At 39.9% G+C, this 14,044-nt stretch overlaps 1 protein-coding gene across 1 annotated transcript in view; it reads right to left on the bottom strand.

Annotated features, from left to right (window-relative positions):
* LOC101484981 (serine protease HTRA1A) overlaps positions 1 to 11,599 on the bottom strand; it is a 29,962-nt gene extending 18,363 nt beyond the window's left edge. The window contains exons 1-3 of the mRNA XM_004551457.5: positions 10,983 to 11,599; positions 1,631 to 1,730; positions 855 to 1,059 (exon numbers count right to left, since the gene is read on the bottom strand). Coding sequence (XP_004551514.2) covers positions 855 to 1,059; positions 1,631 to 1,730; positions 10,983 to 11,442 — 765 coding nt within the window. The 5' untranslated portion in view covers positions 11,443 to 11,599. The remainder of the gene's footprint in view (positions 1 to 854; positions 1,060 to 1,630; positions 1,731 to 10,982) is intronic.
* Between the last annotated feature and the right edge of the window lie 2,445 nt (positions 11,600 to 14,044).

Genomic DNA, 14,044 nt, shown 5'->3' with positions numbered 1-14,044 from the left:
CCACATGTCTTCTAGAGAAACGTTTTACAGTCAGACGAGACAAAGACTGATATTTGGCCACAGCAGCAAGAGAACAAAAGGTGAAACTTGCTAAGGGAAATTAACCACATATTAATAGGGGTGTTTGTATATAGTTGAGCCTGTATAATTCTGACCCTGTGTGGATGACATAAAATCCCAAATAAATTCAAACTTGTGCACCAAATTTAAAGTCATTAAACATGTACATGTACAGTCATTGCACCCTGCAAAACAGATAGTTCAAAGAAATCATTAAAAACTTACCATGAAATTTTAGAAAATACTTCTATAGCTGAAAATTAGATATTGTTAGAAGTTCAATAACACACTCATGTCTGCATGCTAGCTAAGAATAAAAGCCAAAAGGCAATTAGCTTAGATGCGCATAAAGACTGTCAGAGAAATACTGAAAGCATACATTTGTCTCGTTTGTTTAATCAGTACATAAATAGAAATGTCAAATAACTATAAACAAGTAGTTAAATGCTCATATTATTTCTTGGCGAACAGAAGCCAAGTGCATGACTGCTTTGAGTCTCTACTGCCAAGTCTTTACACTGAAAACAAAGCTAATCAGCACATCTGGCTCTTGCTTAATGTTTAATGTAGACAGATGTATGGTCTTATTGATCTTCTTATCTCACTCTTGGCAGGAAAGTGAATGAGGACTATTTCCAGTATTTAAAACTATTCCTTTTATGGTGTGCTTGCTTAGATACGAAGCAAGAAAAACAAAAGCGAACAAAAAATTAATGGTGTTCACTGAGAACACCTCTAACTACCACATCTTCTAAATTTTGCAAGGTTTCTAGAAGTCTGACACTTTAACTAACCGGTGCATCGATCTTAATGAGGGCGATGTCTGATTTCTCATCCACGTCTTTGATTTTGGCATCATAGGAGGCGCCGCTCTTTAGCTCCACTTTCACTCTGTGTTTATTGGCCACCACGTGGGCATTGGTCACAATTTGGCCATCTTCAGACACAACAAAACCAGAACCACTGGCCACTGCCACTTCACGCTTGGAATAAGTCATCCTGTGGAGGGAAGAAAGGGAGACATTAGGAAAGAGTAGGAAAAGGTTAGACTACTGGTATTCTTTCCTCTCCCCTTTAACAGTTTTTCCAGAATAGTAAAATAAAGCAGTACATGGTGTAATAGAAGTGTTAAATGCAAACCAAAAGTATGTATACTATATATATATATATATAAACAGTAAGAAGGTGAGTATATAAAGCTAAGCTGGAGAGATGAATAAAACAAGAGACAGATCTAAGTGAAACAACGACGGATGAAGGAGAGACAGAAATCTGAAAATCAGAGGGTTTTGACCTTCAAAAAAACCACTTCACAAGTGATGGTGACAGACAGAAGAGAGATGAGACAGATGAAGAATCAAAGTGTCAAAGAACAAGAAGCAGAGATTAAAAAGCACAAAAATCTGGTCGGATGATTTTTAAAAAGAAGATGAAAGACTAAACTTGAGAATAAGTTGCTCTACCAACTGGTGCAGTGTGTTTAAGTACACAGGTAGGTTGTAAATTCTAGGGTTTTTCGGTCTGCCCCTCCCCAGCACCGAGCACAGACACACAGGTACGCGGCTCATACTTGCGGTAAAGTTCAATGTGAACCACAGACGGAGCAATTTTCTCCACCACGTCGGCAATGAAGTTGTATTTGTGCCTCGGGCTGTCTGGATTGTCTTGAGCTGGAAATACATCATGCACACACAAATACACAAATAGGATGTCAGCCTGGTAAAAACAAACAAAAGATGCATGGAAATACTGCATGATGTAAGAGCTGTGTGAGGATAGAGAACCAACACATTAAACTACCCTTCATCATAACACATCTGGGAAAAGAACAGATGACAGTTCATCTGCGGTTGAGACTGTCTAGGTCTGACACACATGTACTCACTCATTTACAGAGTCTGGTAATAAACCTTACAAATAAACACTTCACACTGACATTTACCCTTATCTTACCCCATGGTTAAGGGTGAAAACAGAGCAGTTCTAAAACCATCCGCAGCTCATTTGTCAAGTATAACACACAGACAGTGTGACACTGTATGTTAAGGGACTGCCAAATTCACTGAATCACCCATCCAGCTTTGGTAAGTCAGGAAATGCTGACTGACTTACCTGCTCATTAAATCCTACTCAAATGACAGTTTAAGCAAGGCTATGAATCAAGACGTCCCCAACCTTTCCCTCTTTGCTTTTCATCCTTCCATCCATAAGCTGTTATTTTGCCACGTACTTTGAACTATTTTGTCTCACAAGAACAATTTTCAGTCATTACTTTCTCCTAGATGACAGAAATTGCAAAAGTATAATCCCCTGGATATCAGTGATTGCACTGAAGGGTAAAGAAACAACAAAGAGACACTTGAGGTGCAGTTAAGCTAACACCAGCATTTAATGAGCATCATGCTGCTGTATGGAACACCATTAAAAAGTACAGTCCACAAACATTTGACAAACTGCAGGAAGTAAATTCTTCTGCATGTGGTTGAAGTCTTGGTGGTCGCAGTGAAGCACCAAAATTTGTTTAGCGGGAGTTTGTTAGCTGTGAAAGTGTTCTGTTAGCTAGCAACCGTATTTATAAACTGAAGATAAAAGATGGATACAGATCAGTTCTGTATCTGAAAAGCAACGCCAATTCAGAAGTGACTTAAACCAGATCTCTTTCTAGTGGACTGTTGCAGTGGGCCACACTGAAAAGTTAATGAAGACATAAAATTAACAATGAGCAGAACTGAGTTTAACTTATCGGAGAGGCCCTTCACTACAGCTCACAACAGTTTCTCATGAGGCCCCTTGGAAAAACTAATTACCAACCCCTGCTGGAAGAAGTCATAAGGAAAATTACTTGGATTAACACTTTCCTGATCAGTATGTGGTTTCCATGTTGGACCCACCCCTTCCAGCACTTCCAGTTCTAAAAGCTAAAATGCTCAGACACTTCACAATGGTAGCTCAGGAAAAAGTGGGCCTTGGTTATAAACTGTTATGTTTTTAACTGAATCATAAACACAGAAAGATGCATGCATGCACACCTGCGACAAGAAGCTCACAGTAGTAGTGATTCTGGTAATATTGTCCTCCCACTTTCCCTCAGCTGAGCTGTAATGTAATTCAAATTCCTTTACACTGGATGTGGACAGAAAACAGTTCTACATGAATTTACTTGCAGTAAGGTTTATGGATTTTTTGCTCATGTTATTAAATATTAACAACGGCAGTAAGGTCATGCTCTTTGGAAAGAGACACTGTTGTTGAGTTAAGCACAAGGAATATCATTTATTTCTAATAAATTAAAGTGAAGTGCCAATATGTCCGAAACTGGACACCAAAACAGTCTAGATGAATGAACAGTGCTACAGTCCGGAGGAAAACATATAAAGTACATTTTGAGGTGAAAATTCCTTCAAGATAAACCCTTTGAGCATCATGAATCAATAATCCAAATCAATAATTTTACTAGAAATTTTTTGAGTTGTGGAGTTTTTCACCTCACGGATGTATGTACTGAAATCCATTTCAGTCCTGCTAATAATTGTCAAGCTATTTCTCTAAAAAAATTCAGATGCCCACCTCATATTGTAATGAAAGGACAAACGAGGGGCTCACCAAAGTTAGCAGGTTTCTGGGCATCTGGCGATTAAGATTGCCTGTGCAGAATTTTACTATAATCCATCAAATGCTTGATGATTATTTCTGGGTATACGGTGTACCAAATGCTATTCTTAGAGCTAAAAGCCACTGAAAGAAAAAAGAAAACCAAGTTGCTCATAAATAAATGTAACCCCTTTTTTTCCCCCCAACCCCGACATATATTTTCCTGAACTTTAAATCAAGTATTAAACATTATAAAGGCCAAACAACCTTCTTGCAATAGTATGAAGAAAAGATGGAAATGTTGGAGTAATTTCCTCCCTGCTAGCTTCAAACCCGGGGGGTTTCGTGGTCAGCTCTGATAGGATTACTGTGAGAGAAAGCAGGGCCCGGGGTCCAGAATCTGTGTTGTTTCTGGAGTGCACAAACAGGCTCCCAGTCTCTTCCACTTCACCATGTTATAATGAGTGAGGCCTCCTTGCACACATGCGGAAACCAGGAACACTCTGCTGCCACTACAATGCCAGTGTGATGATAGCAAACTTATAGGCCTAGTGGTGGTGATTTGGTAGAGACAGGATGTCATGAATCAGCCATTTTCTCCTGAGTTATATAGTGAGATAGATCGTTTCATTGCTCAACTGAGCTTACAGCTGAAGCTTAGAAAGACTTTACTGTTGGAAAATTAAGTTGACTTATGAGCGAAACTGAAAAGAAGCGTCTAGATGCCAAAACGTGACTGATTCATCTTGATATGTGGAGAGAAAGTGGGATTTAAAGGCTTCTGATCACTGTCTCATCTAAGTATTGCTCACGAAAAACCTCTCCATCTGCTGAACTGCTGCTATAGTAAGATGGGATCTGTGATTGCAAGGTAATTTTCTAAACAGCTTATGTGTGTGTGACATTTATACATTTAATTAGAGTCATTATAAGGAAAGAAAAGAGGACATGCTTTTGATGGTGTGAAAAGTGGTGCGTTCAACTTCTTTTGAAAATGGGCTTGTTTAGGGTGTCACAGAGTACATTATAATAGACTCAGAAACTGCATGCAGTTTCAAAATAACTGCATGCAAATTTAATGGGCATAATTTGCCCGCAGGAGCTATTTGGAGATTACCTAAAGGCAATCATTTAGAAGCTAATGTAAAAGTAAGCTGTAGGTCACTAATAAACAAGGCAAATGGCTTTTTAGTTCAAAAAGCAGATTGAACTAGAAATCCAAGTAACATAGCGTTTTTCCTCATAGGCGACAAAACCAACATAAACACATATAATAGGCATATAATAACAGAATGACCAATGATAGACTGAAAAGCATTTTTCATGCAGATTGATCATATAGAGATATATACTCACTTGCCACTTTATTAGGTATACCTGTTTAAGTACTTGTTAATGCAAATATCTAACCAGTCGATCACATATCACGTGCACATGGTGACACCAGCTGAAAGTAATTCAACTTGAATATAAAAATGGGGGGGGATTTAAGAGACTTTGTATGTGGCATAGTCATTGTCATCAAATGGAGTGGTCTGTTTATTTCAGAAACTGCAGAATCTGCTGGGAAAAAAGAAAAAGAAAAAATCCAGTTCTCTGGATGAAAACATCTTGTTGATGGCAAAGCACAGAGAATGGCCGGACTACTTTGAGCTGATAGGTAAGTCAACAATAACTCAAATAGCCACTTACTACAAACAGAGTATGCAGAAGAGCATCTCTGAATGCACAGCACATTGAACCTTGATGTAGCAGATGGACTAGGGGTGCCCAATCCCGGTCCTCGAGAGCTACCGTCCTGCAGCTTTTAGATGCATCCTTGTTCCCACACACCTGAATCAAATGAATGGCTTGTTATCAGGCCTTTGCCAAACATGATGGCATGCTGAAGAGATCAAACCATTTGATTCAGCTGTGTTGGAGTAGGGATGCATCTAAAAGCTGCAGGATAGTAGCTCTCGAGGACCGGGATTGGGCACCCCTGGACTAGAGCAACAGAAGACCACACCGGGTGCCACTCCTGTCAGCTAAGAACAGGAAACTTGAGTCTACGGTTCAAATCGGGTCTTCAAAATTGGACACTGAAAATTGGAAAAATGTTTCCTTATCCGATGACATGTGATTTCAACATGTGGATGGTAGGGTCAGAATTTGGTGTAAATACCATGAAATCATGGATCTACCCTGCTTTCTATCAGTAGTTCAGGCTGATGATGTAATGGTGTGGGGGATATTTTCTAGACACACTTTGGCCCCCTTCATACCAAGGGGGCATTGTTTAATTGCCACACACTATTTGAGCATTACTGCTGACTATGTCCAGCCCTTTATGCCCACAGTGTACCCATTTTTGTTCCGGGCGCTTCCGGCGGGATAATATGCCATGTCACAAAGCTCAAATCACTTCAAAGTGACTTCTTGAACATGACAATGAGTTCACTGTACTCAAATGGCCTCCACAGTCACTAGATCTCAGTCCAATAGAGCACCTTCGCAATGTGATGCAACATTATTGATGTGCAGCCTACAAATATGCAGCAACTATGTGATGCCATAAACCGAGGAATGTTTACAGCACCTTGTTGAGTCTGTGCCACAAAGAGTTTAGGCAGTTCTGAAAGAAAAATGAGGCCCAAACTTGTACTAACAAGTGTAATAAAGTGGCTGGTGACTATATCTGTGTGCACCAAAGACGCATAAACAACTTTATAGAAAGTAAACTGGAAGTGGAGTATTTCACACTTGGTAAATTAAGAAGCGATATATTTGGTGTAACAGCAAGTACACACTCTTGTTACTCCGACTCACCCTGTCAGACACTTAGTCTAATTGCTTCGGTTTATAGGAAAGCATTAGCAGAAATAACTACTGACTATAAAAGTAGTATGATAATATGATAAACAGTAATACTGTAAATGTTAATGATTAGCAGCACACCACAAAATATCACTTGAGTTTCAGGGCAATGGCAGACTGAGACTTATGAACAGTCTTGTCAATATCACAGACATTACGCTGCTATTCAGCAGATATTTTGGAGATGGCACTTAAGGTAAAAGTGGGGATGGGTCAAGTGAGTTGCATGTAATATAGAGTGGATGTGGTGTTTAGATTTTTAAGCAGTCCAAAAACAAAATTGTTCTTATGTGGGAGGGTGGCATTCCTACTAAGCAGTAACTTATCCTGACAGAGAAGCGTATACACACTCTCACCACACAATTTAAATGATATACTGACATAAAAACAGTAATAAACCTGCTTTAAGTTTCTGTGACCTGATGAAGTTAAGATTTCACCCATATGCAAGACATATTGAGAAGTGTGGTAACTGCTAATGAAAGCCTCATAATATTTAAGTATCTATTAACAATAATCAGATGTCGGAAAGAGTTTTTTGGAGTCAGTTCAAGCATTATGTGGGGAAAACCATTCAAAAACAACATTTATTAAAAGGAACCTAATTTAAAAGTACTCTCCCCTCCCAACATACACACTCAAAGCCCCCCCTAACCTCACAATCCCATACATCCATTACCCCTCCCCACTCAACACACGAGCTACAGGTCAGGGTGTCTTTTCTTCTTCAGCTTTCCCATGCATAGGACCCTTCGTTTTATTGGTTCCTGCAGACTAAAAGACGATTTGTGTTCTCCCAAGAAAAAACCTTAAGAAATGAAAAAACATAGATGTGAACAAAGTGGATTCAGTCCAGCTGGAATTAAGCTAATGCACTAGCAAATCTTTCAGATATGTTAAGAAGGAGGGGCAAAGGAAAGGATCGTTATCAGCATGGACATCTGGTCGGAATGCAAAGAACACAGCCATCAGTTATTCTCCGGAATTTTAGGTTTGTTTTCCTTTAGATCAAAGGTAATTTAACTAACCAAAGGGGAAACTCATATAAGCTCTGAAAGAGCCAAAATAAGTTTAGAGTAAATCATTAACTTAAAGATAGAAATGTTTAATAAATTAACTCTTTTCACTCCACATTAGCATGAGAATAGTGAGGGGAAGGGTGTATAGCCCGCATACAAGGTGTGCCAGGTGGAATAGAGGATTAAAGGAACCAGTCAGTGAAAAGAAAGTAAGGTCAGCAAGTAAAGCTACGTCAAATGGGTTGTTGTCAAAGGACAGTACTGATTGTTTAAAAAAAGCCAATAAAATGTAAATAGTATGGCCCCTCTTTGGCCTTAAAAAGTATGGCAAGTATGCGCCTTAGTGTATATGTTATTATAAAATTACTTCCAGTAGGTCATTGATTTTGGCTCGCTGTACTTCTTCAATGATTCAGAACATATGAGCTTGCTACAGTGTTAAGACCATGAATCATTTTGTTTCGATGGGGCTTTTTTCCCCAGTTATGAAAGCATACAGTTGAGCTTTGCCGCTGTTTATAATACTACAATGACACACTGGCAGCTGTTTCAAATGACTCACTGAGTGATTATAATTAACCCAATTTTTCCATTCCCAATATTGATTCAATTTACCCTATTTTAATCCAGTGAACTTAATTTTTTCCATTGTGAACTCCATCTAAGGTTGAAAGCACATAATACAACCAGAAACACTCACACTGAGTTAGTAACAGGGCAGTTAGAGCAGCATGGAGAACCCATTCAAAACCATGTCCCATTTTATTGTTAGAAAATGATGTATGTCGATCAGTACAGCAGCTGCAAGAGCAGGTTTTAACCCTTTAAAAGATATTAAACCAATGCAATATTCAGTACAGTGTTTAATAACACTTATCGTGGCCCATAGACAAGAATGGAGGTACAGCAATTTGGTGTGGTGCAAAAGCATTACATTTCTCTAATTAGTGCAATTTAGGAAATTCGGACATACACAAATGTGCTTATGTTGCGGTCAGTATTAGATGACATTAAAAAGAGGCTGAGCACGGAAGAGGCTGCAGCAAATATAGTTTAGCAGAGAGAGGAATGAAGGAAGCAGGAGAATTACAGACATCAAACAGGAAAAAGAACAGATGAGAAAAGCAGACAGGCAGACATTCAGAACCAAAAGTAGACACTGACAAGTAGAACAACAAAAACAAGTCACGTGCATGTGCCCAAAAATGATGTTTTAACATCATGAGTGGCTGAAACAAGTTGCTGAAGAATGTGCGTATTCAGCAGATGTCACTCGCTGGAGTCACAGAGTACATTCTGTCTGCAACATCAGCTCTGAATTATGAGCAGCACAAACGGTGTCGGGTTTTCAACTGGATTAAAGTCTAAACAGATTATAAGAAAGTCAGCCTCACCTTCACGTTCACACCTTCATGCAACCCCTCCATAGTTCTGGTTCACAGTTTGAGAGGCACCAAGTGATTCAGTTCTGATCTCCAATACTCTTCAGCGCTTTTCCTGTCAGTCTGTGTCACATTAGTGCTTTTAAACTGCCAAAAAGGTTTTTTTCTGCACTTTAAAAAAAAAAAAAAAAAAGATAATTTTTAACAACTATGACACCAAGGTCACAGTCAAATTTTGGCCTAGTTTTTTCTTTCTTTTTTCCCCCAAAATGAGCTACGCCTTTACTGTCCAGACACGAAATGACATCATGCAACTGCGCTCACATGTTTTCTTAACATGAGGCCAGGTTGCGGTGTATTTCAAGGCACTCAGAGGGGTTTAAGTTTCTTTTCAGTGTCAGCTCTTGACATTCTGAGTCAACAGACCTGTTCACAATTTATGTTAAAGTTGACATTTCTTTTTAAAATATGTGCTTCTGCTACAGTCTTAGTCAGCACCAGCCTGGACAGGGACAAATCTAATGCACGAAATAAAATGCAACTTCCAGCTATGGAAATTCTCACAGGGTATCTTGGAAAATCAATAGCACTCACCACAGTCTTGCTCAGTTTCAGACATGGTTAGCTGCTCGGGAATGACTTAACCATTTAAGCTGCTTACATGACTGACAAACAAATGTGGCGATGCAGTCTGCCCTTCCACTGTGCCCACATGGTTTTTGATGTACATGTACAACTTTCCCGAAAATATGGGTTGCTAATTTTGTGTTTTCCTCAATGTCTCCTGCCTGTTTTAAACAGTCTTCAACAGAGGTGGAATTAGTGCCAGGAATTCCTTCATGTGACTGTTAAGTGTGATTTATGAGTGACAACACAGACCAGGAGTGAAAGACACTTCCACAGTCAAAAAGAGAAGAGAGGAAGAAGCTGGGGTGGTGGTGGGGGGCTGTGGCAGGGTGGATTCAGTAAGTTTCCAAGCCTTGAGGTAAGTTATAGATCTTTGATGCAACAGGTGTTGAATGTTGTCCTTTGTGTGTTTTTAAGTGCACATATGTTGCCAAATCTGAGGGGGAAAAAAGTACGTACACAGTAACAGTAAAAACCGTAAAGGACACAATGTTTTTACCACCTGCAGCATCACTAGTGATCGTTTTTTCATTCCTGGATGTTTTATGTCATGCATAAATTGTAAACAATTACACTACTAATGATGATATATGACTCATTGATTCATTTTGTACAGAATGTGCATTCTCATTTGGACTGTGCTGTTTCACAGAGCAGCAGATGCAAAGAGTGAAGTCTCATTATAAGTGAGCTTCACTGATTAGCACAAAATACCTGTCACATGACACTATGACAAAATGCAGGTCCATACTGAAACACTTCCATTTATCATTATAAATATATCTCCAGTTATATTTAATAACAGTTTATATCATACATATCAGGTTTTGACATTCCATTCTATTCAGCTAATGCACATATTTCAGGCAAAGACCACACGGCATAAAGGAATCAACCAGATTATAGTCATGCATGCCAGAGTAATCCTAAGGTTCACATCAAGCTTTACAACAGGGTATAACTCGTGGCTTCATTCAGCCATGGGGGGGGGGAAACAAAACAAAACAAAAGAAAAGCCCTCTCTGATCAAGTCTAATTGTAATGCAGGATCAAGGGCTGCACTTGAATGGCTGCTCTTGTGGTTCCAGACACATGGGGATTGTGTGCCACTGAATGCAGCGCTGAGCTACAACATCTGTGCGACCTTGAGACAATAAATGCCCAGTGAGGAATGATGGGATCACGTTCAACAACAAGTTGTAAATAATTAAGGTAAAACGGCCAAAAAATGACACCATGTTACAGAAAATGTGCAACGATTGATTTCAGCTGCAAAACTAATGTTTTTGGCTCACAACGCTCAAAAGAGAGTAGCCTATTCATGATTCTTGACACTATACTGTAATCAATTAACTTTAAACGTCGAATCTACTCCCTCCTATTTATTATCAATATCTCAGTGTGTTTTGGGTTAAGGGTGTCTTGATCAAAACAGTGTGAGTTCTACCTTTCCCGCAGGCTCCCCGCTGAATGAAAAGAACAGGTGGCTGTTGCAATTTCTGCGCCCGTCGACTGACCCTCTTCAGCTCGCAGATATTCCGGTAGGACACCCCATCGCTTCCACAAACCGCTTCGGTGGTTTTGCACACGCAAATCCCACTCTTGCTTCTCCTCCTCACCGTCACAGTGTATGCAATCCCGCCGGAGACCGAGCACTCCAGCTCCTCTCCGCACACTGGGTCGCCGAGCTTCCCACTGCCGCCGCAGGCTTCGCCTTCACCGGAGGCGCACACCGGGCAGCAGTGGCAGGCGTCGAGGGTTTGTCCTGTCGGACAGTCCGCTGGTAGCCGAGGACACATCGACTTATCACACCGGGAAGGACATCCGACAACATAACGGCTGGAGATTTGCGCATCCGCCGGCACGGCTGCAAAGGCTACGATTGCGCATAACAGCAACCAAAACATGTTTCAGACTGAAAAAAGAAGCTCCCCTAAAAATTCACCACAAACTTTTAAAGAGTTCCAAAAGGTCGCTCTGTGCTAGCAGCAGTGTTATGGGATGACAGAGCTCAGTGCTGAGAGGGGAGTCATCCCAGCTGGAGAGGCATTTAACAGAAACTCCACTGCGTAACCAATTACGCGATTTTACGTTTTTGCTGGCACGGCATCAAACATGCAACTCACTTTCTAGATAATAACAACAAGCAGGGTGATTGGTGGCTTTACGTGACGTACTGAATCGGAAGAGTTAAATTACTGACATGTCTCCAAAAGCGTGAAGATAAATAATCAGAGGAAAGAGCAGAAAATTGCCATGACTGGTGGGAGGAAGTGATTTTAAATATATTAGTTTTATTTCAGCCTATTACAAAACTTTAAATATCAAAGTCAACTTGAAAACAAGCAAGAATATTGAGAATATCGAGACTATTTTAGTCCACCAGTGTTTCCTGTCGATGACTGATGAAATGAATAATAGCAGAATAAGGATGCATGTAGCCCAGATGTTTTACGCTATACAGCCTTCCACACATCCAGCGTCACTATTTCCTTATGCTGTACTTATTTATTTTCCTGTTCTAATGCTTCCTTGTGAGTCACTCCTGGCACCCGCACAAGCCTCATGGCTAATTAAAAAAATCAGTGGTGGAACAATAATTGCGTGGATTGTGGGTTTTATGCGTTCATGTACACTTAATAAACAGCCAACTTTGCTCCAGTTGGAAGACTGCATGAAGACATAACTTATCTAGGCCTGTTTATCATGATGCAGGGTTAAGCACCCAGCAAGTAGGGGCATGACAAGTCTAGTACAGGTATCCAAATAAAGAATGCACTCAATTCAAGAGCAATCAACATCGTTTTGTACAACTAATCACTCAAAATATTTGTAAACATCAACTCTTGACACATTTCCAGCATCAGAGTAGCACATTTTAATTTTGGCAAACAGCAAACCGTTGTTAGATTAAGATGTCTGTGGTGAGCTGTAAGAGTCCAGTAAACTCTGTAAATCAGCCTCATAAAATACCCAACACAGTTTGATAGACTGTGTTAAGACAGGCTTGTTTTTTCTCTTTTTTATGTGCCTCTTGGTTTAAATGTGGTCAACAAATACAGCAGAATATTTGTCCATGCCCCTGCTTGGGACCCTGTGGTGTGCTGGGGCTCAGGAAACCCAAATCTCTTGTATCTTTGGGGCAATTAGAAGGGGGGCATAACGGAAACAGACTGGACTCTTGTATAGCACAGGAAACAGAGTCTACAATGTAGACTGTAACCCAGAGCTGATGTTAAGAGTTAAATGACAGGGTTCATTCATTTTTTTCGCAGAAAAAACAAAAACAAAAAAAAACAGAGCTGAAGCTGAACGCTCTTTAATTTCAGTCCAAGACAACACACATTGTTGGCTGATGCAAAAACGGCCGAAACCCACGCAACATCATCAGCTCCGTTATGTGGCACTACGTAGGCGAGAAACGGTGGGAAAACTTGCAGATGAAAGCAACCTCATTTATAAGGAACACCCATCCTCCAGCCGAGGACAGTGAACGTAGCCAATGATGGACGACACTGAGGTCTGTGTGATCTCGCCTCCCAAGTTTGTCCAGGCTGTGAGTGAGGCCATTGAAGGACCAAAATGGAGCTGTACTTCCACATCTGAAGCCACACCAAAGTCTGGCATCCTCCAATGAGCATAGAAGCTATGGTATATATGGAATATCAAAGAGCTGTACATCCAAGCTCATACTTAAACACACCAGCTAATTATAAATGATTTTGCTTCTTCCAATGACACCATCCACATGTACTTTAAAATGTCCACACATGCAGCATTCACAATTAACTGCACACATAGAGACGAAGCCCCTGAATATGCCATAACTCATTATCCAGCTGATTAAAGAGGCTTTAAATATTCAGTCCACACGTACCATATCAAGCTCAAGGCTGAATATGTAAGGAGCACCTCATTAAGACATGACAAACGATGCTCATACATACGCTTTATCATCGATGTTGGAGTGGAAATACTTGCTCCATGTACACCAACTGTTCTACATTGCCAAGTTGGCTTACTTGTACAGTTTCCATTCATACTTTTGGTCCTCGATGAAGATGATTGTCTCTTTTTACTCAGCTGTAGTGTAGATTAGGTTTTATCATCAAGCTGTGAGGAAGAATTTAAATATCACGCACAATTTCAAATTCAATTTTAACTAGCAAATAGGAAAGGCCCACCTTAGTCAGATATAACGGCAAACACATTTTATAGGATTATAACAAAATAAAGTTGAATTATGTTTGCAAAAGTTCTGATACTTTGTGTATTTATATTTTATTATATAAATTGTTAATGCAGGGCTTTTATGTGGAGTTGATGGCTTTTATTCAAGGATCCAAAAATGGTCAGTTTCTTATTTATTGTAATTATTTTGATGGCTTGTTCTGGTTGAGGCTAATATTTCTGTAAACATGGAATTAGGGGAAGCTCACAGACACACCCTCTTTTGTTAATGTGGCTTTTTGCATGCTTCTTACATGATTCTTGTTATGATTCTTGGCT

This window comes from Maylandia zebra, linkage group LG13 (assembly GCF_041146795.1).
Source record: "Maylandia zebra isolate NMK-2024a linkage group LG13, Mzebra_GT3a, whole genome shotgun sequence".
NCBI classification, from domain to species: Eukaryota; Metazoa; Chordata; class Actinopteri; order Cichliformes; family Cichlidae; genus Maylandia; species Maylandia zebra.
The sequence above is the reverse complement of the archived record's forward strand: the minus strand, read 5'-3'. Positions and strand labels throughout refer to the sequence as shown.